Raw genomic sequence first — 27,065 nt, 5'->3', positions numbered from 1 at the left:
ATCAATACTGGCAAAGAGGACAACCAATACAGATTGAAGAGGTCAAAATGTTTCAACTCAGATCTTCACAAAGAAGAAGCTGATGACCCGGCATAATAGTGCCTACTTGGTAATCTCAGGAGGCTGAGGCAGGAGGACTCCAAGTTTGAGGACAACCTGGACAATTTAGTGAGACCTTGTCTAAAAAACAAAACAAAACAAAACAAAACACCAAACCAAAAAACAAAAACAACAACAACCCCCAGAAACCCAGGGATGTAGCCCAGTGGTAAAGATCTTCTGGGTTTAATCTCCAGTATGGGAGACTTCCAATATGAATCTTAAAGGGAGACTGAGACCTAGTTGGCAAAGAATTTGAGGTTGACTTCTCATATGCACAAAGATTAAGTTCTAGCCTAAGATTCCCAACCTAGAAATAAATTTTTTCTCTTTAATATTAACATACAGTAGTTTTATATTCTGCAGCTTTCAGAAGCTCTACAAAGAAAAAAAAAAAAAAAAAAAAAGACTCCACATGCTGTAATCCCAGTGACTTGGGAGGCTAAGGCAGGAGGATTGCAAGTTTGAGGCCAGCCTGGACAACCCAGTAAGACCCTGTTTCAAAATAAAAAATTAAAACGTGCTGGGAATGTAGTTCCAAAGTAGAGCATCCTCGGGTTCAATCCCGAAAACACACACACACTTGCTTCCTATTGAACTGAAAACACACACACACACACACACACACTTGCTTCCTATTGAACTTGTTGTCAGCCAAATGACCTACTGTCATATTACTTTTCTAAAACTAGTTAGTGACAAATGAGATTAATACTGAATTCACTGAAAGATGGAAATAAAAAATCAAAAACATGAAGGTTCCCCCCGGAACTCACAAGGTGTTTGAACCATACTAAAATAATTAGACCAATAGAAGTCAGATAGTCTTAAGAGTCATGGTACTTGCCACATTATTGGTGCAGGAAGGGTTTATCTATATAATAATGATTCCTGTTAGGGTATCTAGTGACCATAAAACCTCACCCAACAGATACTGTGCTACCCACCTATAGCCCCTTACATCTTGTCTTCCCATGGCTATGGTGGCTGATTACCTGACATTGTGGGGCTGCTTGTCACAGGACAGCACAGTGTTTGCAATAGATTGCTGCAGGTGCTGCCGCTGTCTCCTCAGGATCTGCTGAAAGTCATCTTCTAGGGTCTGTACTACATAACGCAGGAAAAGGACTCGCCCAGGCAGAGTTTGACCCTGTGGGACAAGGAATGAGAAGTCAGTCTTTCTTTTCAGTTTCTTGGATGGCAGTAAGATGTCTTACCCACTAAGCCTAAGAAAAGGTCATGAGTTAACAAGTTTGTACCTAAAAGAAAGGTTTCTTGGCCAGGTGCAGTGGTGCCCACCTGTAATCCCAGAAGTTTAGGAGGTTAAGGCAGGAGGACTGAGAGTTCAAAGCCGGGGCTGGGGATATAGCTCATGTGTGCATGAGGCCCTGGGTTCAATTCCCAGCACCAAAAAAAAAAAAAAAAAAAAAAAAAGGAAAAAAAAAGAAAAGAGAGTTCAAAGCCAGTCTCAGCAACTTAGCAAGACTCTGTCTCTAAATTAAAAAAAAATTAAAATGGTTTGGGAAGGCAGCTCAGTGGTTATGTGCCCCTGGGTTCAGTCCTGGTGCCAAAAAAAAAAAAAAAAAGGGATATGGGAGAGAACAGGTAATCATGGCAAAAAAGGAAAAAAATAGGACAGCTGCTAAAAGAATCATACTCTGTAAGGTCTTAGAAACCATTTTATTTTGTTTTAGGGATTAAAAATGATTTATCTGTTCAAAGGATCTAGACACCTATGGATAATTTCCTAATGTCTAAGTTGCAACTGGAGATCTAGAGTTGTCAGAATTGTAGATGTTTTTATTTTTAAGACTGCCATGAGAAGTCAAGTCTCTCTCTTACTCATTGGACTTTATCAGCCCAAGGATAAATTAAAAACTGGCTTGCAGATCACAGGAGAGAAACTGTTTTTTTAATAACTGCTGAGCTGCTAGATCAAACAACCATGATGTCCACCCTACTACTAAACTTGCAGCACCATGAGCTGATGCATACTCTTATTGTTTAAGCAAGTCTCAACTGTCACAGAGAATCCTGTAAAATGATCCTAACTGACACAGGCAAAGAACACGGGCTTTGGTGGCACAGAGACCTTATGTTTTGTTGCTGTTATTTGCTTTAAAGGTAGCTTCATTCCTGATTTAACTTACCTGTTTGGAGTCTGAGTGTCTTTGTGATTTGTTGGGTATAATTCTAATTTACCAAAGACAGTGTTGATACCTGACACATAGCAAGCAGGCATGTACAATTTGTTGGCTTCCATTTACTGGGAGACAAGTGCTAGGAGTTCAGGAGCTCAAAAGGCACCAAATGTTTCTGGGATATGTGAGAACTTTCAAATTTCAGGGTGTATTCCCTTCCACAGTATGGTTCAGTTATCAGAAACCAGAATGACAATACTAAGTACATATCAGTATATATTTAAAAAAAAAAAAGTATATATTACTTTTGAGGAGGAAGTGATGATATCGTTGCCTTCAAAATGTGTATATTTTTCTCTGATCCTTAATAACTGATGCAAAAAAAATTGTCTTAAAAACCCACGTATTTAGATTGGGTGCAATGTATACCTATAATCTCAGCTATTCTGGAGGCTAAGAGGAAGGGGGAGGGCAAGTTCAAAGCTGGCCCAGGTTTAACTTAGTGAGACCCTATCTCAAAAACAAAAACAAAACAAAACTGATGTAGTTTCATGGTAGAACACACCTGGGTTCCATTACCAGTAGCAAACACACACAAAAAACCAAGTACTTGTGTTAAATCTGCAATAAAAGAAAGTCTTGTATTGATAATACTCTCTACCATACCAGTTCTCTCTGAAAGTCACCCTATATATCTCTGAAGAAATAGGCTTTTGCTATTTCTTAACATTAAACATGATCTACTGAATTATACTATGCTACATAAAGTCTGACTCACTCATGTAAAACTTCTACCTCTTATCTTCCAGAAATAACTATTCTTCATCATATCTAGGCATTATTTCCTGATTCTCCACTTTGGAAGATAAGGACAATCTGCAGAGATCATGTCTCTTTCATCTCCCAATCTTTGTCTTCTGCACTTTTCACTTTATATAATAAAGGCTAATAAAAATCTCTCCTATGCTTTGTATCTAAATTGATTTTCAATGTTATAATTAGAGTTTAAAAAAGTGTCAGGACTATGTTAAAATTAATTACTATACTGGAAATCTATATACTATACTAAAAAAAAAAAATCACGTTTTTTAAAGAACATTTCAACTCCAAGAAGATCCCTTGTGAATGAATGAATTAATTAATGCAGCTAATTCCCATTCCTCTCTAGATTTGCCTTTTCTAGACATTTCATATATACAGAATCACACAATATGTAATTTTTTTCTTTTTTTGGTGTGGTTTCTTTTATTTAGCTTAATGTTTTCTGAGGTTCACCCATAATTTATCTATATTAATTCCTTTTTTTTTAAAATTAATTTTTATTGTAGGTTGTTCAAAACATTACATAGTTCTTGATATATCATATTTCACACTTTGATTCAAGTGGGATATGAGCTCCCATTTTTACCCCATATACAGATTGCAGAATCACATCAGTTGCAGAACCATTGATTTACATATTGCCATTCTGGTGTCTGTTGTATTCTGCTGCCTTTCCTATCCTCTACTATCCCCCCTCCCCCCTCCCCTCCCCTCTTCTCTCTCTATTAATTCCTTTTTATTGCCCAATAATATTTCACTGTATGTATACAGTGCATTTTGTTTACCTATTCACAAGTAGGTAGACATTTTTTGGCTATTATAAGTAATGTTTCTATGAATATTCACATGTAAGTCGTCTCTTGACATTTCCAAATTTTTTAGGTCTGTATCTAGAAGCTGAATATATAGACTCCATGATAAATTTATGTTTAACTTTTTAAAGAAACTGCCAAACTGCTTTCCAAAGTGGTTGTACCATTTACATTTTGCACCAGCAATGGATGAGATTTACTATTCTCCATATTTTTGCTAATGTTTGTTATTGTTTTCTCATAATTTTTAAAAGTGTGGTAAATACACATATTAAATTTCTATCAGCCATTTTAAATACACATAGTATTAAGTATATTCATAAGTTGTGCAAAAGATCTCTAGAAGTTTTCATCTTGCAACATTGAAATTCTATATTCCTTAAACAATAACTTCCTGTTTCTTACTCTCCACAGTCCCTGGTAACTATCATTCTATTTTCTGTTTCATTGAATTTTTGATACCCCATTTAAGTGGAATCACAGAGTATTTGTCCTTTAGTGACTGGTATATTTTACTTAGCATAGTGTCCTAAAGTTTCATCCCTGCTTTAGAATGTGACAAGATTTCCTTCCTTTTTAAGACAGAATTAACATTCCATTGGATGATTAAACCACATTTTGTTTATAGACTCACCTGTTGATAGATCTTGGGGTTGTTTCTTCTTGGTTATTGTAAATTATGCTGCTTCTGCACATGGGTTATACATATTTCTTTGAGAACTTGCTTTCAATTTGTTTTCATATATAACTTAAATTGGGATTGCTGGATCACATGGTAATTCTATTAATTTTTTGAGGAGGTTTTTCCATAGCAATTGTACCATTTCACAATTCCTTCAAGAGTGCACAGAGATTCCAATTTCTCCATTATCCTTAACAACACTTATTTTCCTCTTTAAAAATTTTAGAGTAGCCAATCTAATAAGTGGTATTTTCCTATTTCTTCATGATGTGGTCTTCTTAATGTGTTTATGTCCATTTGTTCTAAATTATCAAAATTTATCCATTTCTTCTAAGTTATCAAATTTGCTGGCACATAGTGGTTGGTTTGTAGTAATTTCTCATGAACTTTTGTGTTTCTGTGGTGTCAGCTGTAATGTGTCCCTTTTCATCTCTGATTTTATGTCTTCTCTCTTTTTCTTAGTCTACCTAAGGGTTTATCTATTTTGTTCATCTTTTTTGGAGAACCAGCTCTTCCTGTGACCTTTTGTTGAGATTTAGGCATCTGAAATAATAACTACCTTTTCCAGTCTAGTTTAGATTGGGTTTCTGTAGAAGACTTTCACCAATCAGCCTGGCTCGACGAAGTTCTGGATCTCACATCTTTTTTTATGATGTCTTTGCTTTGGGATTATGCATGTACTGATCTTTTAATTTCTCAAGTGGCTTGCCCCTTGTTTCTTTCAGGAGCTTGTAATTTCCTGCATCCCTTGGAATCTGCCTGTGAAACTGTAGACTCTGCAGTTCTAATATATTTCAGTGCTTGCCTCTATTTTCAGCAGCTTACAAGCTATGCTACTGTTTATATCAGTGCTGAATCTGGCAAGACGGAAATCAGTCCCTTGGCAGTCCCCAACAAACTAGCATAATGGATGCTCTTTCATTTCTGTCCCAAGAGAGAGGCCATGGGAGACTTCTTTCTGGTTGTGGTTTGCTGTGCTGGGTAGGGGACAGGGCATGGACATGCAAAGTACCACAGACTTTCCTACCTCTTTTGATGGAATATCTTCTTGGTTTTACTTTAGTTTGGGCCCTGCAGGTATTCTGGCCTCTAGAGTTCTCACACAGGTCTTCTGGTCCATATATTGTTAACTCAGTGTCTCCACTGAAGAACAAGGACCTGGAGCTTCTTACTTAAGCCATTTTACTGATGTCTCTCAGACAATTCTTAAAGCCCTCTGTCACTTCACTCTAACCTGGAGTAACTGCTGCCTTGGTCTGCTATTCACTGCTAATTTGGGGACTTCTCTTCAATACTCTTTTGGATTCAATCTACTATTCTTTGGACTCCATGTCTCCCTCTTTTTTGGGTACTCCCTCATTTCTTGGATGCACAACCATAGGTGGCCTCTTAAGAAATAGAGTTTTTATTTAATTCAAAGTTGAAAATCATTTGTTTTATCTAATTGCTTTAGGGCAAGCAGACAAAGCTCTGGCAGCTAATTTTGGGACCACCTAAAAGTCAGAACGTGGAACACCTTTTTTCAGCTTACCAATTAGAAGTCTTTGTTTATTGCAGATGGCTCATTACTTTCAGATAAGGAATTTTCCTGACTTTTTACCTGAAAGATAGATAACCTGGCTATTGAACTTTCTCTGCTAAACAATGGGGAAGTTGACTGCTCCCTCTAAAGATTTTCAACAGATACACATTTACAACCCATATCTGACTCACATCTTTTGCTATATATATTGTGTTTCTGAATCTAATAAAACTTCTCTGGTGCTCAGAAGAGAAGATTTCTTCCCTATGTGGCTACTGTCTCTCCTGCATGTATTTCTACCCAGCTGGCTTTCTTTGTCCAGCTTCATTAGGTACCACTCCTATATTTTCTTTAGATCTTCCAAATTTTTATTCACATATGTTGTTCTCCCATGTATAACAATGGATTTATAACTTTCTACATTTATTTGTTAGCATTAAAAAATTTTTTTTAAATGTACATGGACACAATATTTATTTATTTATATGTGGTGTTGGAGGATTGAACCCAGTGCCTCACATGTGCGAGGCAAGGGCTCTACCACTGAGCTGCAGCCCCAACACCTATTTATTAACAGTTTGTTTGTTTGTTTTTGAGATGGTGTCTTACTATGTTGCCCTAAAACCTGTGGGCTTGAGTGATGCTCACACCTTAGGCTCTTAAGTAGCTGGAACTACAGGCATGTGCTTCCATGCCAGCATACTTAATAATATTTTAAATGGGAACTCAAAAAGAGAGTGAATCTATTCGTACTTGAATTGGAAAACAGCACCCATTTTAGTTGTGTAATTGTTTGGCAGGGGTAGAACTTTCTTTGTAGTAAAAACTTCCTCTGAAAAGATGCACCTTCATAATTATTATGTTACCTCTTCTTCCATGACGTACGTGAGCAGTTTCCAGTCCCACTCCACTGTCTTAGCATTGGCTGGATGCAGCCTGAAAGTCAAATGACATCAATTAGAATTATGGAGAATATAGAAGAAGAAGAAATAGGATCTGAAGAGGACAGAAGAAAAAGCCTCCTCATCCTCAGTGGTCAGCTCTACCCTCTGGTACATCACTATGTCAGTCTGAATGTAGTAGAACTTCATTGGTTTTTGGTACCCATTATCCGTCACTTTTGGGAATTGTATCTTAAGGAAACCAGCTCTTTATACTCTTAGCTAATTAGCTTTACCTACCAGGACCCCAGGATAAAACATGTTAGTTTTGAGTGAATCATGATATTCTACCCCTTAATTCACAGTGATTTGTTTAAAGATGAGTTCATGTTTCATATTAGGCTAATTAAATCATACAAAACTCAATTTCAGAATTCTCATGTGACTATCAGGGAAGTGGACTCTCCTACTGTGAGTAGGTTGATGACTAACATGTGGAGCCTGAAAATAAAAGCAGAACTGAAAAACAGACTGTGGTAACCATTTCTTAACACAGAATGAACTCACATCTTATTCCGTTTCTAGTACACAAATCATTAAATTCTCTTATAGCAGCTGTTAAAGCCACTTTTGATTGGTTTTCCTGTGACTTGCAATTAAAATAACACTAATATATTAAGAAACCTTCTAGCTGGATATGATGGTACATGCCTATAATCCCAGTAATGAAGGAGGCTGAGGTAGGAGAATCACAAGTTTGAGGACAGTTTTGGCAACTTAGTGAGACTGTCTCAAAACAAAATAAAAAGGGCTGGGGATATAGCTCAGTGGTGGAGTGCCCCTAGGTTCCAGTCCCCCTCCTCCTCCCACCACCCAAAAAAGCAAAAGAAACTGAAACCCTCCCTAATAGTTAGCTGAATAAAGTTAAGGCAACAGAAAACTGTGCTGGGTCCAAATTCCCCCAAACAGTCAACTGTTATGGTTCATACTGTTGAATTTTCATGAGAAGCATATAGGCCTCCTTGAGGACATCCACAGTCTCAGAGCCACTGAGCAGGATTTTCTGGATAATATGAGCCACAATATCTCCAGGTGGGTAATGCTGGGGTGATACGAAGTCCATCAAAAACTGCACAGTCCCCAGGGGGAAGTTTTCTTCAATGGTGTTTGTTACCATTCTTAGTCTTCGAGGAGGGATGGGTTCTAACTTTTGACCCTTGCTCTGTTGAGATAAAAAGAAAGAAATTAGGGTAGATTTCTACAGTACATAAAAACAAGAGATTCTGGAACTGGTTGAAGAGACAAAGTTTCCATGTATTTGAAATATTTCATAATTTCAAAAGAAAAAAAAGACATTATTTAAAAAACTCTTGGGCTGGGGTTATGGCTCAGTGGTAGAGTACTTGCCTAGCATGTATGAGGAACTGGGTTCAATTCTCAGTACCACATATAAACAAATAAAATAAAGGTCCATCAACAACTAATAATAATAATAAAAAGATAGCTGAAAAAAAAACTCTTAATGACCTTGGGGAAAAGCTTATATAAAAATAAAAGAAAGGAATTATAAATGCTATATAGAGCATGACTTAATTTATATTAAAATATAGCATAGAAAGAAAATACAAGAGTCAAGAACTAGCCTGAGTTAATTTTGGGTTAAGGATGACAAGAGATTTAGGGCAATTGTAATGCTATATCAGATAGTGAAATAGATACGGAAGAAAATTTAAATATATTTTTTGTTGTTAGGAGAAAAATTTCATTTTTTGAGACAATGGTAAATATTGATGCTTTGTCCCCCTAAAACATGTACGTAGATTAGGAGAGAATATGTGAAAAGTGTGTGTGTGTGTGTGTGTGTGTGTGTGTGTGTTTTATTAGCTGGGTGATAGAGTTAGGGTGGTTTTTTCCTCTAGAATCTATTCTGTATTTTTCAATTTTTCCATAGTAGGCACTTATTAGTTTTATAATTAGAAGGAAAAAAATTAAAAGTTGACTTAATATGAGAATAATAACATTAATAAAACTTTTTGAACATCTAAATTATCCTTAGTTCTTTCAACAACCCTAAGAACTATGTACTATTATTGATCCTATTTAACTAACAAAGAAAAGAAACATAGTTAGAGGGCAAATATTTTATTATGCAACAAATGGCAGAAGCTAGTTTCAAACATAGTGGCATAACCCCAAAGCCACTGACTTAACCTTTGCATTCTATAAGCAACAACAATAAAAGTAAATAAATATATGCTAAACCCCCAATTATTAAAAAAATAAAAAATGGTTATGTAGGAAAAGACAACTGGGAAGGAAATATACCAAATTATTCAAAATAATAACTGCTGATAGCATGAGTAATTATTATTATTTTTAAATTTTTAGTTGAGTTGGACACAATACCTTTATTTTATTTATTTATTTTTATGTGGTGCTGAGGATCAAACCCAGGGCCTCACCCATGATAGGCAAATGCTTTACTGCTGAGCCACAACCCCAGCCCTGAGTAATTTTTAAATATTTTATTATAAGCATTTTAAAAATTTTATTTATTTATTTATTCTGAAAACAGGGATTGAATCCAGGGGCGCTTAACCACTGAGCTACAAACCTAATTATTTTTCTTTAAATTTATTTTTTAGTTTTAGGTGGATACACAATATCTTTATTTTCTTTTACGTGATACTGAGGATCAAACCCAGTGCCTCACTAATGCCAGGTAAGCGCGCTACCACTTGAGCCACATCCAGAGCCCCCAAGCATTTTTTTTAAATACTTTTTTTTTAAGTTGTCGATGGACTTTTATTTCATTTTTATGTGGTCCTGAGAATTGAACCCCTTGCCTCACACATCCTAGGCAAGTGCTCTACCACTGAACTACAACCCCAGCCATTTTTATTTTTTATTTTGAGGCAGAATTTTGCTAAATTGCTGAGGTTGCCTTTGCACTTGCAACCTGCCTGCCTCAGCCTCCCGAGTTGCTGGGATTACAGGCATGTGACACTGTGCCTGACAACAAGCATTATTTTTAAAATCAGAAAATAAGAATTAATTTTAAAACGGCTAACCAACAAAAATCTGACAGTATAGGCTAATACAATAAAACAGTAAAGGCTGGAATTGCCTCTCCAGAAAATCAGGACAAGAGAAGACCAGTTGACTTTCCTGATGTCTCAAATCACCCTGCAGGTTCCCTCTGAGCTCTGATGAGAGACCATTAATGTATAAGGCATGCAATAAAAATTGGAGAAAAAGAAAAGAAAAATAAAAATCTTATTTTGATGACTGATTTTACATGGGATACACTTTATAATCTTGAATTTGTATCAGGTTTTTGTTTTTTGATAAAATTAGGGACATCTACAAACAAATGTTTACATGTTGTTTTGATGTCTACAAATTATTTCTTTCTTTCCTTTTTTTTAAAGTATTTTTTTTTAGTTGTAGATGAACACAATACCTTTATTGATTTATTTATGTGGTGCTGAGGATTGAGCCCAGTGCCTCACACATTTTAGGTGAGAGCTCTACCACTGAGCCACAACCCAGCCCTCAAATTTTTCTTAAAGGAAATAATTTTTTGTTTTTGGGGTGGTGATGGCTGGGAATTGAACCCAGAGCCTCATGCACACTAACTAGGCCATATTCTATACTGAGTTATATCCCTAGCTCTGAAAAAAGTATTTGTAGGGTACTACCATAAGCTCTGAAAGGTAGCTATGTGTTGTTATGTGTTTACTTTTAAGTCAAACGACTTTATGATACAATTCTTATTTTAGAGTTAAACAAAAAGAGACTCGGAGGAATCAAGGGAAATGGCTAACAGGTTGCAGAGGTAGGGAATAAAGAAGTTCTGGGAGGAAAGCTCCCCAGTGAAGAAATATTTATTGAAAGCACCAAAGAAATTAAAGGAGAAGAGAGAAAAGATTTATAGATAGGTTCCAGATGGCTGAAATCTGAACTATGTGAACACAAAAAAGGAATAGCTTCCATATCGGTGCAGCAACTCAGAGTACCACAACCTTGACTATGGAAACTTACAAACTCTCAAGTCACCCAAAGGTGCTCTTATTTTTTTCCTTCTTCAATACTGGTGATTAAACCCAGGAGAACTCTACCACTGAGCTATATTCTCAGCCATATTTATTTGTTTACTGGCACTGGGGACTGAACCCAGGGGCTACATTCCCAGCCCTTTTTATTTTTTTAAAATTTGAGATGGAGTCTTGCTAAGTTGCTTAGTGCTTTGCTGAGATTATAGGTAAGTGCCACCATGCCTGGCTCCATTTTATTTTGAGACACAGGGTCTTGTTAAATTGGAGGGGCTGGCCTCAGACTTATGATCCTCCTGAGTAGCTGGGATTACAGACGTGCCACTGTACCCAGCTCAAGGATGCTCTTGATAATGGACAGATGTTTCACCAACCTGAAGCAAACTTGCAGGAGAAAAGAGAATGACCTAGTAGATAGTCATTCAGAAGGAGAAGACATAAATGTCAATTTCTGGCACCTGGTAAGTTGATCACTCCTCCCTGAAGGAGAGTGTGCCTTTTCACTTTTTGAACTACTTCAAGCCAGTCTTCTTAATGTTGGGGATGGGAGTTGTGGAAAATAATAAAAAAAACCCCAAGCTTTAAAGGCTTAATAATGTGAGACTTAATCTCATTTTTCCCCCCTTATATATCTAGCTTATTTCTCATATATTAATGAAGACCAAAGAGAAGTAGCATTCCCACTAAAGTCTTAAAACAGAATTTCTACTCTCAAATTTGGAGTAATAATTTTGTAGGCATTAAAGTGATGAGAGAGTATTATTCTCTGTGATATAGAAGCTGTAATGAGAGTGTCAGGAAGACAGAGGTATAGGAATTGAAAATAAGAATTTGATGAAGCCCATGATGAATCAGACACTAAGAAGCACTTTTCATTCAGTGACCCTCTGAGGTATGTTTTTACCTCCATTTTACAGATAGGAAGGCTATGATCAACAAAGGTAAAACAATTTGTACAGTGCTGGTTTTTAACTGTAGGGCTGAAATTTGAACCCAGATCTGACTCTATACTGAATGTGAAAGATAAAAATTTCATTTATACTTCATCTGTCCTCTCATGCATGAATTCCAGTTACAGAAATTTTATCCAAGGCCTATAGAAAGGACACTCAATCCCGGGGAAGATGTGTTAGCTCACCTCTCGTGTGTCTTTGTCAGGTATTAGTGTCTGGAAGAAGAGGTGATGTACTGGAGGTCGTAAGAAGTACTTCAGTCTGTGCAGGCAGGGTTTGTTGTATAGCCCACCTTGCAGTGTTCGTGCTTGTACCTGGGCAGACCCCGAGATGGCAGGCTCTGACAGTGATATCTCTTTTCTGGCTGGTGTTTCCATGACAGAAAGCCAAGGAACTTTCTCTAAGGAAGTTTCAGACTGTGGAGACTGTGGGCTGGGGGAGCAGCTTGGAGAGGATGGAGCTGAGATATCCATAGGAGCATCACAATTCTGTACATCATTCTGAGGAGAGTCAGGCCTGTCTTCTGGTAAATTAAGCAAGTCTCCTGGTGAGCATGGCATGTCACTAGGTGAGCGCAGCACATCTGGTAAGTGTGGTATATCTCCCAATGGTGGTATATCACCAATCACACCTCCTGGTGACTGTGACATTTTGCCTGAAGAGTGTGGTACATTTCCTAGTGACAATGGCACATTTCCTGTTGACTGTGGTACATCTCCTATTGACTGTGGCATGTCTTGCAGTGACTTTGGAATGCCTTGCAGGTGTGTCATGTCTTGTGGATAGAAGAGCTTTTGAGGTGGACCTGGTACATCTTGTAGTAGGCTCAGAGAGTCTTGAGGTGGGCTTGGTGGGTGTTGAGGATGCCATGATGGCTCTTGAGGTGGGCTTGGCATACTCCACTGAGGGCATTGGACATCTTCAGGAGGGCATGGCACTTCTCGAGGTGGGTGAGGCAAAGTTTGTAGTTGACACTGCGTGGTCTGTGATGGGCATGACAAGGCTCGTGGTGGGCAGGAGGAGGCTCGTGGTGGACATGGTGAAGTTTGAAGTAGGCATGGCAAGGCTCGAGGTGGGCAAGGTACATCTTGCTGCAGGCATGGCAAGAGTGGCCTATGATTGCTGCTGCTACCATTATTGCTTGTTGGGGAGAAAGAGCTAACATCTGAGGACAGCTGTAGGCTTGCTAAGAAGCTGAGGTCACCTTTGAATGTGGTTGAGCTACAATTTGGCTCTGCTGGATAAACAGAGTCCTGACTGATGGATGCAGGGGGTTGGGGACCTTCAAATGTGGTTTCTTCCAACAGGTCCAAGTCTACAGGAACACTGTTAATGATTCTCTGTGCTGTAGGCCGAGAGCTTCTGTCCACCCGGCTTTCTATCACCTCTTTGTTGGAGAGGCTGGCACCTGTCTGAAGACTGGCTGGCTCCTTTTGGGAGGCAGTGACAGGTTCTAAAGTCAAATCAAGAGTGGCAATAGGCCGATTTTCTTCCTCATTTCTTGTCAGGTCAATCACATAGAGTCCATTTCGATCCTTTGTCCTTGGTCTGGTTTCTCTAGTTAAGTCAATGAAATCCTGTTGAAGGATTGTGAGAAAAGAAGCATTAAAGAAGGAACTCTCACCTTTACCTCAGAAGACTTAAGTTTCAGCTCTTAAGGATGAATATTATTTTACCTTCTTGCTTCACTGATAATTCACACATCTTGTATAATATAAGCATTAGTTTACTTCCGCTGTTCAACATTTGCCAGTGTCAGTGTCAAAGTTGTCAATTTCTATACCTTCTTAAATTATTCAAATGCCAGATGTATATAACTGGGAGTGTTGTAGGAAAATTTTCTGGTCCAAGGAGGACAGGGAGGAGTAGGGGATATTCCAACCTTCACAAAATAGAAAGCAACCATTGTTTGGAAAAGTAAATACCTAGGACAACCTACAACAGAAGCCAACCAAGAAAGTAAGCTATTTTAAGAGGATCTATGTGTTGAGAATATATTAAGTGCTTTCACAAGACATATTAAGTTTTCACTATGACCCTATAAGGTAGGCAATATCATCTCCATTATACAGATGTAACAAGTAGAGGTTAGAAGAACTAGGCTATTTACCTAAGGATTATACAGTGAAGTGGCAGGGACAGACATTCAAATCCTGATCTCTTTTCCCTATTAGAGAGTCTAGAAATGTACACCTTTATTCAATAATTGACTTAAAAAGAGATTCAGAAAATAATACAATAAGGGTTGTAAAACCAATAATGTAAGTCTGGTCCTTTTTTAAAAAAAAATATTTATTTTTTTAGTTGTAGTAAGACACAATACCTTTATTCCATTCACTTATTTTTATGTGTTCTGAGGATCGAACCCAGGGCCCCTCGTGCATGCTAGGTGAGCACTCTATCCCTGAGCCACAATCCCAGCCCTAAGTCTGGTCCTTAATTAGATTAATTAATGGATAATTACCTATCTCTGCTCCTATTCCCTAGCAAATTGATCAGCCAGTTCACAAAGCTTGATGATGCCAGCCAGATATACTTTAATTCACCTCTGTGCCAAAAGCCTGAAATGATATTGGTCTAGTTTCCAGATGTCTTCTCACCTGACTGAGGACCACTGCCATTAATACATTAGGGTCCTGGTGCTGGCATCATGTTGTTATGGTTTAGATGGGAGAGGTTCCCCAAAAGATCCTGTGTTAATGCAGCAATATTCAGAGTAAAATTATCAGATTATGAAAGCTGTAACCAAATCAGTCTATCTACTTTGAATGGGCTTGCTTTAGTGTAATTGTAGGCAGATGGGGCATGGCTAGAAAAGGTGAGTTCCTGGGGTATGTGTTTCCCTCTGTCACACCCTTCCAAGGTGAGGTTCTATCTCACCTTGGGCCCAGAGCAATGGAGTTGGCTCTTTATGGACTGAGATCTTTGAAACTATGAGCCCCAAATAAACTTTTAAGTTTTTCTTGCCAGACATTTTGGTCAAAGCAATGAAAAGACTGACTAAAACACATGCTACTTCTAACTACTGTCAACAGCAACAAAACAGGTCCCAGGTTTTGGGTGGGTCAAGTGAGAAGTTGGCCTGTACCTCATCCTAGAGTAGGACTGCTTAGTGAAATCCAGTGCCTCATTCCTAGGCAGCAGCCACCCTGCATCACTGCCTTTGAAGACTCTTACTGGCTATCTGAACTGAAATTAAATAGCTGAAAGGCCACTGAAGGTCTGAACTCTTATCCATAGCAAATGCTAAAATGCAGCATCACATGTGTCTCTCCCTTTTAAAGCCCATTGACAGATCCACTTGACCTACAGGACAAAAGGTCAAAGACTTGTGAGGTTCATAAGGGCCTTCAAAATAAGACCTAAACTTACCTCTAGCCTGTCTACTCTTTCTCATCATAGGATTAAATCACACAGAACTATTACAGATCTCCAAATGGGCAAGCTTTCTCAAGTATCTTAATCTTTATAATGTTTATTTATATCTTTCTTTTACCTGAAATGATAATTATCCCTTCATTTGGAAGTTTCTTTTTTTTTTTCCAAGACTCAGCATAGATCTGTGTATGAAATCCTTCCAGATTACTTACATATCTATATCTATCTAATAGATAAATAATGTTAGTTGTAGATGGCCCTTTATTTATGTGTGGTGCTGAGAATTGAACCCAGTGCCTCACATATGCCAGGCAAGTGCTCTGCCACTGAGCCCCAGCCCCAGATTACTTCTGGACCCAGATTAATGCCTTCCTCTTTCATGTCCCCACTGCATCTATACAAAACTCTTAATTACCAAGAATTTAATGATATTGAAAATGGTAATGCATTTTTTATTCCATTTTCCACTGTTTATTAAAAGTACAGGGAAATACTATTGATTTATGCATATTAACCCTGTATCCTATGATCCTGTTAAATTCACCTACAAGTTTGAGTAAACTTTTTGGGTGGATTCTATAGGGCTTTTTGTATAAACAATAAGATTATATGCAAATAAGTGTTACTTCTTCCTTTCCTATCTGTATGTGCTCTCTCCCCCTTTCCTTCTTGCAATGGCTAAGGCATTTGGTTTACATTGAAACAGAAGTATTAAGAGAGGGCACTTTTACTTTGTTCTTTTTTTTTTTCCCTTCCTTTTTTTTTAAATTAATTTTTATTGTTGGTTGTTCAAAACATTACATAGTTCTTGATAAATCATATTTCACACTTTGATTCAAGTGGGATATGAACTCCCATTTTTACCCCGTATACAGATTGCAGAATCACATCAGTTGCACACCCATTGATTTACATATTGCCATACTAGTGTCTGTTGTATTCTGCTGCCTTTCCTATCCTCTACTTTCCCCCCTCCCCCGTCTCCTCCCCTCCCCTCTTCTCTCTCTACCCCCTCTACTGTAATTCATTTCTCCCCCTTATATTTTTCCCCCTTTCCCCTCACTTCCTCTTGTATGTAATTTTGTATACCCCTGAGGGTCTCCTTCCATTTCCATGCAATTTCCCTTCTCTCCCCCTTTCCCTCCCACCTCTCATCCCTGTTTAATGTTAATCTTCTTCTCATGCTCTTCGTCCCTACTCTGTTCTTAATTACTCTCCTTATATCAAAGAAGACATTTGGCATTTGTTTTTAAGGGATTGGCTAGCTTCACTTAGCATAATCTGCTCTAATGCCATCCATTTCCCTGCAAATTCTATGATTTTGTCATTTTTTAATGCAGAGTAATACTCCATTGTGTATAAATGCCACATTTTTTTTTTTTTATCCATTCGTCTATTGAAGGGCATCTAGGTTGGTTCCACAGTCTTGCTATTGTGAATTGTGCTGCTATGAACACGGATGTAGCAGTGTCCCTATAGTGTGCTTTTTTTTTTTAGGTCTTTAGGGAATACACCGAGTAGGGGAATAGCTGGGTCAAATGGTGGTTCCATTCCGAGCTTTCCAAGAAATCTCCATACTGCTTTCCAAATTGGCCACACCAATTTGCAGACCCACCAGCAATGTACAAGTGAACCCTTTTCCCCAGCACTTGTTGTTGACTTCCTAATGGATGCCAATCTTACTGGAGTGAGATGGTATCTTAGGGTGGTTTTGATTTGCATTTCTCTGACTGCTAGAGATGGTGAGCATTTTTTCATGTACTTGTTGATTGATTGTATGTCCTCCTCTGAGAAATGTCTGTTCAGGTCCTTGGCCCATTTGTTGATTGGGTTATTTGTTATCTTATTGTCTAATTTTTTTAGTTCTTTGTATATTCTGAATATCAGGGCTCTGTCTGAAGTGTGAGGAGTAAAGATTTGTTCCCAGGACGTAGGCTCCCTATTTACCTCTCTTATTGTTTCTTTTGCTGAGAAGAAACTTTTTAGTTTGAGTAAGTCCCATTTGTTGATTCTAGTTATTAACTCTTGTGCTATGGGTGTCCTATTGAGGAATTTGGAGCCCGACCCCACAGTATGTAGATCATAGCCAACTTTTTCTTCTATCAGACGCCATGTCTCTGATTTGATATCCAGTTCCTTGATCCACTTTGAGTTAACTTTCGTGCATGGTGAGAGAAAGGGATTCAATTTCATTTTGTTGCATATGGATTTCCAGTTTTCCCAGCACCATTTGTTGAGGATGCTATCCTTCCTCCATTGCATGCTTTTAGCCCCTTTATCAAATATAAGATAGTTGTAATTTTGTGGATTGGTTTCTGTATCCTCTATTCTGTACCATTGGTCCACCCGCCTGTTTTGGTACCAGTACCATGCTGTTTTTGTTACTATTGCTCTGTAGTATAGTTTGAAGTCTGGTATAGCTATACCGCCTGATTCACACTTCCTGCTTAGCATTGTTTTTGCTATTCTGGGTCTTTTATTTTTCCATATGAATTTCATGATTGCTTTCTCTATTTCTACAAGAAATGCCATTGGGATTTTGATTGGCATTGCATTAAACCTTTGGAGAACTTTTGGTAATATTGCCATTTTGATGATGTTAGTTCTACCTATCCATGAACAGGGTATATTTTTCCATCTTCTAAGATCTTCTTCTATTTCTCTCTTTAGGGTTCTGTAGTTTTCATTGTATAAGTCTTTCACTTCTTTTGTTAGGTTGATTCCCAAGTATTTTATTTTTTTTTTTGAGGATATTGTGAATGGGGTGGTTGTCCTCATTTCCATTTCAGAGGATTTGTCACTGATATACAGGAATGCCTTTGATTTATGCGTGTTGATTTTATATCCTGCCACTTTGCTGAATTCATTTATTAGCTCTAATAGTTTCTTTGTAGACCCTTTTGGGTCTGCTAGGTATAGAATCATGTCATCTGCAAATAGTGAGAATTTGAGTTCTTCTTTTCCTATTTTTATGCCTTTAATTTCTTTCGTCTGTCTAATTGCTCTGGCCAGTGATTCGAGAACTATGTTGAACAGAAGTGATGAGAGAGGGCATCCCTGTCTTGTTCCAGATTTTAGAGGGAATGCCTTCAGTTTTTCTCCATTCAGAATGATGCTAGCCTGAGGCTTAGCATAGATTGCTTTTACAATATTGAGGTATGTTCCTGTTATCCCTAGTTTTTCTAGAGTTTTGAACATAAAGGGATGCTGTACTTTGTCGAATGCTTTTTCCGCATCTATCGAGATGATCATATGGTTCTTATTTTTAAGCCTATTGATGTGGTGAATAACATTTATTGATTTCCGTATATTGAACCAACCTTGCATCCCAGGGATAAATCCTACCTGATCATGGTGCACAATTCTTTTGATATGTTTTTGTATCCGGTTCGCCAGAAGTTTATTGAGGATTTTTGCATCTAGGTTCATTAGAGATATTGGTCTGTAGTTTTCTTTCTTTGAAGTGTCTTTATCTGGTTTAGGAATCAGGGTGATGTTGGCCTCATAGAATGAATTTGGAAGTTCTCCCTCTTTTTCTATTTCTTGAAATAGCTTGAAAAGTATTGGTATTAGTTCCTCTTTAAAGGTTTTGTAAAACTCTGCTGTATACCCATCCGGTCCTAGGCTTTTCTTAGTTGGTAGTCTTTTGATGGTTTCTTCTATTTCCTCAATTGATATTGGTCTGTTTAGGTTGTCTATATCCTCCTGCCTTAATCTGGGCAGATCATATGACTTAAGAAATTTATCGATGCCTTCACTATATTCTATTTTATTGGAGTATAAGGATTCAAAATAATTTCTGATAATCTTCTGTATTTCTGAAGTGTCTGTTGTGATATTACCTTTTTCATCCCGTATGCTAGTAATTTGAGTTCTCTCTCTTCTTCTCTTCATTAGCGTGGCTAAGGGTCTGTCGATTTTATTTATTTTTTTCAAAGAACCAACTTTTAGTTTTGTCAATTTTTTCAATTGTTTCTTTTGTTTCAATTTCATTAATTTCAGCTCTGATTTTAATTATTTCTTGCCTTCTACTTCTTTTGCTGTTGTTTTGCTCTTCTTTTTCTAGGATTTTGAGATGAAGTATGAGATCATTTATTTGTTGGTTTTTTCTTTTTTTAAGGAATGAACTCCAAGCAATAAATTTTCCTCTTAGAACTGCTTTCAATGTGTCCCATAGATTCCGATATGTTGTGTCTGTGTTTTCATTTATCTCTAAGAATTTTTAAATTTCCTCCTTGATGTCTTCTATAACCCATTGATCATTCAGTAACCTATTGTTCATTCTCCAAGTGATGCATGATTTTTCCTTACTTCTTTTATCGTTGATTTTCAATTTCATTCCATTATGATCGGATAAGATGCATGGTATTATCTCTACTCCTTTATATTGTCTAAGAGTTGCCCTGTGACATAATATATGATCTATTTTTGAGAAGGATCCATGTGCTGCTGAGAAAAAAGTGTAACTGCTTGATGTTGGATGGTATATTCTATATATGTCAATTAAGTCTAGGTTATTAATTATGTTATTGAGTTCTATAGTTTCCTTATTCAACTTTTGTTTGGAAGATCTGTCCAGTGGTGAGAGAGGTGTGTTGAAGTCTCCCATGATTATTGTATGGTGATCTATTAGACTCTTGAATTTGAGAAGAGTTTGTTTGATGAACATAGCTGCACCATTGTTTGGGGCATATATATTTATGATTGTTATGTCTTGTTGGTGTATGGTTCCCTTGAGCAGTATATAGTGTCCCTCTTTATCCCTTTTGATTAACTTTGGCTTGAAATCTATTTTATTTGATATGAGTATGGACACTCCTGCTTGTTTCCAAAGTCCATATGAGTGATATAATTTTTCCCAACCTTTCACCTTCAGTCTATGTATGTCTTTTCCTATCAAATGCGTCTCCTGAAGGCAGCATATTGTTGGGTCTTGTTTTGTGATCCATTCTACTAGCCTGTGTCTCTTAATTGGTGAGTTTAAGCCATTAACATTTAGGGTTATTATTGAGATATGGGTTGTTCTTCCAGCCATATTTGTTTATTTATGTTACTAAACATGGTTTGTTTTCCTCTTTGATTACCCCCCCCCTTACTGTACTACCTCCCGCTGTTGGTTTTCATTGATATTTTCCATTTCCTCTTCCTGTAATATTTTGCCGAGGATGTTTTGAAGAGATGGTTTTCTAGCTGCAAATTCTTTTAACTTTTGTTTATCATGGAAGGTTTTAATTTCACCTTCCATCCTGAAGCTTAATTTCGCTGGATACACAATTCTTGGTTGGAACCCATTTTCTTTCAGTGTTTGAAATATGTTATTCCAGGATCTTCTAGCTTTCAGAGTCTGTGTTGAAAGATCAGCTGTTATCCTGATTGGTTTACCCCTAAATGTAATCTGCTTCCTTTCTCTTGTAGCTTTTAAAATTCTCTCCTTATTCTGTATGTTGGGCATCTTCATTATAATGTGTCTAGGTGTGGATCTCTTATGATTTTGCACATTTGGCGTCCTGTAGGCTTCTAGGATTTGGGATTCTGTCTCATTCTTCAAGTCTGGGAAGTTTTCTCGTATTATTTCATTGAATAGATTGCTCATTCCTTTGGTTTGGACCTCTATACCTTCCTGTATCCCAATGACTCTTAAGTTTGGTCTCTTTATGTTATCCCATATTTCTTGAATGTTCTGCTCATGGTTTCTTAACAGTTTTGCTGAGCTGTCTATGTTCTTCTCCAGTTGAAATACTTTGTCTTCATTGTCTGATGTTCTATCTTCTAAGTGTTCTACTCTGCTGGTAGTATTCTCAATTGAGTTTTTAAGTTGGTTTAATGCTTCCTGCATTTCTAGGATTTCTGTTTGTTTTTTATAACCTCTATCTCCCTATATAATTGATCTTTTGCTTCTTGGATTTGTTTATGTAATTCGTGGTCAAAGTGGTCTTTCATTGTCTGATTTTGCTGTCTAATGTCTTCCTTGAGACTCCAGATCATCTGAAGCATGTATATCCTGAATTCTTTATCTGACATTGCATCTGCTACAGATATTACCTCTTCTGAAGTTGAGCTGACCTGCATTACTTGTGGTCCTTTCTTTCCTTGTCTTTTCATACTGATCGCGTTTCTTTCTGCTTGGTGAAACTGTTGTGTTATTGATTTTTCCCCCTATATATTTATATCGCTCTTGTATAGTTGCAAAGTCTCCCTCGCAGGCTTTGGCAGTGGTTCTGCCCCTCCTCCAATTGGGGCAATGTGCCTACCACCCCGGCAGGCCGCTAGGCCTGTATTTTCGGTGGGCCTGTTCTTTCGGTGGTCGCAGGTCTGCCTACCTTGCAGGTGCGGGCGGCAGCTCAGACCCTCTGCAGGCCGCTGGGCCTGTTCTGTCTGTCGGTTGCAGGTCTGTCTACCTAGCAGGTGCTGGTGGCGGCTCTGCCCCTCCCCCAACCGGGGCGATGTGTCTGGGGGCCACTGGGCCTGTTCTGTCGGTGGTCACGGTTCCGCCTACCTTGCAGGCGTGTGGGGCAGCTGTGCCCCTCCGCAGGTTGCTGGGCCTGACCTGCTGGTGAGTCACAGGTCCGCCTACCTTGCAGGCGCGGGGGGTGGCTCTTGTTCTTGAACTTAGAAGAATTTCAGACTTTCATCATTAGGTATAATGTTAGCTGTGGGGTTTTCAGATGCTCTTCATCAGTTTGAGAAACTTCTAATTATCAAGTTTTAACTGGAGATGGCTATTATATTTTGTCAAATGCTTTTTCTGCATCATGATTTTTCATTTTATTATCCAAATTACATTGATCTGTATCAAAAATTATATTAATTTTCTAATGTTCAATTAACCTTGGAATCCTGAGAAAACTCCCATGGTCATGATGTATCATTCCTTTTCCATGATTGGGATTTAATGTATCAATGCTGTAAGAAGTTTTGAATGTTTATGGGCAATATTTGTAGTTTTCTATCCTTAAAATTTCTTTTCTTTTTTAAAAAAATATTTTTTAGTTGTAGTTGGACACAATACCCTTATTTTATTCATTTATTTTTATGTGGTCTGAGGATCGAACCCAGGGTCTCGCATGTGTGAGGCGAGCGCTCTACTGCTGAGCCACAACCCCAGCCCCCTTATAATTTCTTTTTCTGGTTTTGGTATTGGAATAAAACTGACCTCATAAAATGTCTTAAGAATAATTCCCACCATTCTTTTAAGGCTGTTTAAGAATGGTACCATATCTGTCTTCAATGTCTGATAACATTCACCAGTGAAGCTATCAGTACCTGGATTTTGCTTTGTAGGGAGGTTATAAATTTAGATTTCTTTAGTAGTCATAGGGCTCATTAAAATTTTCTATTCCTCCTTAAATCTGTGACATGTGTTTTACCAAGAATTTGTTAATTTCATTTAAATTGTCAAATTTATTGAAATAAAACTACAATTGTCCCTTATCATTTTAAAATTCTAAATAAAGTATAAAATAAAAAACAATTCCTGTTTTTTATTCCCAATATTGGTAACCTGTATCTTCTATATTATTTGTCCCTGATTAGCATAGCTAGGAGTTTATCGGTTTTAATGATCTCTTCAAAGAACCAGACTTTTCATTTGTTTCTTATTTCTTTATTATTTCCCTCCTTCTATTTACTTTGGACTTAGTTTGCTCTTTTTTCTAGCTTCCTTATGTGGACACTTATAGCATGATTTTAAGCCATTTTCTTTTTCCAACATTAGCATTTAAAAATTTCACTTTAAATACTGTTTATTCATTACATAATTTTAAGTATAGTCATTTTATTATCAAAGTTACTTTCATTGTGGTCAGAAAACATACTCTGTATGATTTGAATGTTGGTTGGTTTGTTGGTTTTGGTAGCAGGGACTGAACCCAAGGATACTTAACCACTGAGCCATACCCCCAGTCCTTTTTAATTTTTTTAAGACAGGGCCTCACCAAATTGCTTAGAGCCTTGCTAAATTACTGAGGCGGGCTTTGAGCTTGCAGTCTTCCTGTTTTGTAATCCCAGGCTGCTGGGATTATAAATGTGCACCACCATAGTGAGACTTCTCCATAACACATGGTCCCACTTTGGTCAATATTCTTTGTGTACTTGGGGAAAAAAGTGTATTTTATCCTTGATGGTTTTACTTCTCCAAATACCAATTAATCTGAAAAACACTGTCAACTACCATGGTAGTTGACAGTGTTTTTCAGATCTTCAGCTTCTTTAATTTTGGGGAGATCCAGTTGTGCTATTTCCAACAATGATTGTGGCTTTATTTCCCCTTTTGTTTTTGTTTCATGTCATTACCCTAGGTACATGTATGACTTCACACATGGGGTGATGCTTCATTGTGTACAACTAGAGAAGTAAAAAGTTGTACTCCATTTGTGTACAATGAATCAAAATGCATTCTGATGTTCTATATACCTAATTAGAATAAATAAATAAGTGTGATTGTTCTTGGAATTAAAGTTTACGTTTAGAAAAAATACTGAATTACTTAAGATAAAAAGACAAGAACCTTACAAAATGTTCCATTTACCCATGCCTCATCCTATATTTTTGTCGTATATGCTTTATATACTCTTATGTCTGTATTACATCCATATAAATAGTCAACTTCAATAAGTATTACTGCTGAGCATGATGGTGTATGCCTGTAATCCCAGTGACCTGGAAAGCTGAGGCAGGAGGATACAAGGCCTGTACTCAACAATTTAGTGAGACACTCAGAAGCTTTGTAAGAACTTGCCTCAAAAATAAAATAGAGCCGGGAATGTAGCTCAGTTGTAAAATGTCCCTGGGTTCATACTCAAAGTACCAAGAATAAATTTTGGGGCAGGTACTGAGGATTCAACTCAGGGGCATTTGGCCACTGAGCCACATCATCCCAGCCCTATTTTGTATTTTATTTTGAGACAGGGTCTCACTGAGTTGGCTTAATGCCTCACTTTTTGCTGAGGTTGGCTTTGAACTCCTCCTGTCAGCCTCCCAAGCTGTTGGGATTACAGGTGTGCTCTACCATGCCTGGCTAAAAAAATTTTTTAAATGTATATATAGTACATTTGTTTTCAAGCTACTTGTTTTTTAAAAGAAATTAAAAAATAACAAAAATTGTTATTTTCATATATATATATATATAAATATATATAATTTATGGTGCTACTCATTCCTTTGTGTAGATATCAATTTCCACTTGATATAATTTCCCTTCAGCTTAAGTTTCTTGTGGTGTAGTTCTACTATAAAAGTTCTCTATGTATTTGAAAATGTCCTTATTTTGCTCTTATTTTTGAAGGATAATTTTGGCATACATACAGTTCTTAGCTGAAAGTTTCTTTCTTCCATCATTTGAAAAAAGTCAGTCTTTTGATCTCTACTGTTTCTGATGAGAAATCAGGTGTTAACACATGTTGAATATCATTTTTCTCTGGACAGTCATAGAGCCATTTTGTTTGTGTTTATCTTGACTCTATTGCACTTCTTAATTGTTAAGTTATTTTTTTTCCCCCGCTGAATTTGAGAAAATTCCAGCCATTATTTCTTCATAAACTTTTCTGCTACCTACCCCACTCCCTCCCTCAAGGACTCCGATAACACATATTTTGGGCTATTTCATATTTCCCCATGTCTCTGAGGTTCTTTTCAATTGGATTCCCTCCTTCCCTCTTCTTAAACTTGAGTGATTTCTATTGATCTACGATGAGGTTTCTGTTTCTTTTGCCAATCTGCTTTCTTTTCCAATGTATTGTTGAGCCTATTTAGTTTTTTAAAAACATTTCAGTTACTCTGATTTTCAACTCTTAAATTTCCTTTTTTTTTTTTGGCAGTATTGTGACTAAACCCAGGGCCTCAGGCATGCTAAGCTACATGCTGAGCTATACCCCCCCCCCCCCCCCCCCCGCTTTTATTTTGAGGCTGGGTCTTGCTAACTTGCCCAGACTGGCCCCTAACTTGTGATTCTGTCTCAGCCTCCGGAGAAGCAGAGATTACAGCTGTGTGCCACCAGGACCAGCTTCAATTTCCATTTTTTAATTTCTATTTCTCATTGAGATTTCTATTCATTCACAGATTTGGTATTTTCTTTAACTCCTTGAACATATTTATAATAATTGCTTTGAAGTTTTTTTGAATACAATAGATAGTAGAATCTATTTCTGAGTGAGCCTGACTGCCTTCCCTCCTACTTCCCAACAGCCCCCAGAGAATGGCTCTCATTTCCATTTTGCATGCCTAGACATTGGGTTTGATTGTTTTCTTCTAAAAACTGTCATAGGTTGTTATGGTTTAGATATGTGGTATCCCCCAAAAGCTCATGCGCAAGGGGCTGGGGATGTGGCTCAAGCGGTAACATGCTTGCCTGGCGTGTGCGGGGTGCTGGGTTTGATCCTCAGCACCACATAAAAATAAAGATGTGTCCACTGAAAACTAAAAAATAAATATTAAAAAATTCTCTTAAAAAAAAAGCTCATGTGCAAGACAATGTAGTAATGTAAAATAATTAGGTTATGAGAGTTGTACACTAAACATTGGATTAATCCACTGATATGCATTAATTGGATAGTAACTGTAGGTAGGTAGGTAGGGTGTGGCTAGACAAAGTAGGTCACTGGGGGCATGCCTTTGGGGTTTATATTTTATACCCAATGGAACAAATTTAGTAGTATCTATTGATTCTCTCATCTCAATATCCTCTTATTGTCTCCCAAGGTCTACTTAAGCAACTTGCATTTCCATCACATTACTCTAAGCTTTCACAGATAACAAATTATTTTTCAAATTTTAATAGTTGGATTGCCAGATGGAGAAGAAATAAAGATGACAAAAGTTTCCTCAAAATTTGTCATCTGCATAGTGAAATGAAACAGGTAGTCTATCATACCTTGTCCTCCCAACCCTATTTTCAGACCTGGATACTTTATAACAACCATGTAAGGTAAATATTTACATTTTACAGTTAAAAAAAAAAGAGTAAAGCTCATAAGGTCTTCTGGGGTTATGGATTTGTTTAAAGTCTCAGATTCAGCTATGTAAGTACACTACTGGTCTAAAGTTTATCTCCTGTTTACAGTGTAAACAAGGGGATTTGCTGCTTATCCCTATAATTTCAGCCTATATTTTTTAGTTAATTCTTCTCCTTGGAGACTTCTGTTAATTCTTGCCAGTCTAGCAAGTAGGAAAAATCAGTTTCATCTAGGATCCAGTTTTTTTAAAAAAATTGTTTCTTTAAGTGGTGACCCTTTCAAAGTTGGATGTTCTGTTGAAAACAGGAGTTCCTGATCCAGGCATCTTTACAATATCTCAATATTAGTTGCTTACTTTTCCCACTAGGGCCTACTATAGTACCAGGATCAGACACAGGGCAAGGTGCTCAAGAAATATCAGCTGAGTTGAATGAAATAATTTTGAGGAGAAAGATGATCTTGTACACCTCACCATGGGTCTTCCATTCAACAAAACTGAGGTTAACAGATTAGCTACTTCAGGCTTATTTATACCTATCTCTTACTGTTTTCAGTAAGGAAAAAGGAATGGCTTTGGGTTTTGGTGGACTAGAATCAAGGACTAAATCAGGAATGACTCAGATCTCTTTCTCTGTTCCAAGACCCTCCCCACAACTAAATAACATTACATACCTTTTCTCTGGATGAAATTACCATGCAGTCTCTGCCCCTGTAGTTTGTTAGAACAATTAGGTAGGAGCGAGAGATAAGGAATGCTAAATTTCATCTGTA

The 27,065-nt window shown here is 37.4% G+C and overlaps 1 protein-coding gene across 2 annotated transcripts in view; it reads right to left on the bottom strand.

Moving 5' to 3' along the window:
- The window catches only part of Simc1 (SUMO interacting motifs containing 1), an 81,933-nt gene that overhangs the window by 19,203 nt on the left and 35,665 nt on the right, over window positions 1-27,065 (bottom strand). Inside the window, exons 2-5 of one of the 2 annotated variants that reach the window (XM_076856569.2) lie at window positions 12,153-13,544; window positions 7,949-8,181; window positions 6,945-7,014; window positions 1,095-1,249 (exon numbers count right to left, since the gene is read on the bottom strand). In XM_076856569.2, the coding sequence (XP_076712684.2) occupies window positions 1,095-1,249; window positions 6,945-7,014; window positions 7,949-8,181; window positions 12,153-13,544 (1,850 nt within the window). The remainder of the gene's footprint in view (window positions 1-1,094; window positions 1,250-6,944; window positions 7,015-7,948; window positions 8,182-12,152; window positions 13,545-27,065) is intronic. The other variant, XM_076856570.1, reaches the window with a different exon arrangement.

This window comes from Callospermophilus lateralis, chromosome 5 (assembly GCF_048772815.1).
Source record: "Callospermophilus lateralis isolate mCalLat2 chromosome 5, mCalLat2.hap1, whole genome shotgun sequence".
In the NCBI taxonomy this organism is placed as follows: Eukaryota; Metazoa; Chordata; class Mammalia; order Rodentia; family Sciuridae; genus Callospermophilus; species Callospermophilus lateralis.
The sequence above is the reverse complement of the archived record's forward strand: the minus strand, read 5'-3'. Positions and strand labels throughout refer to the sequence as shown.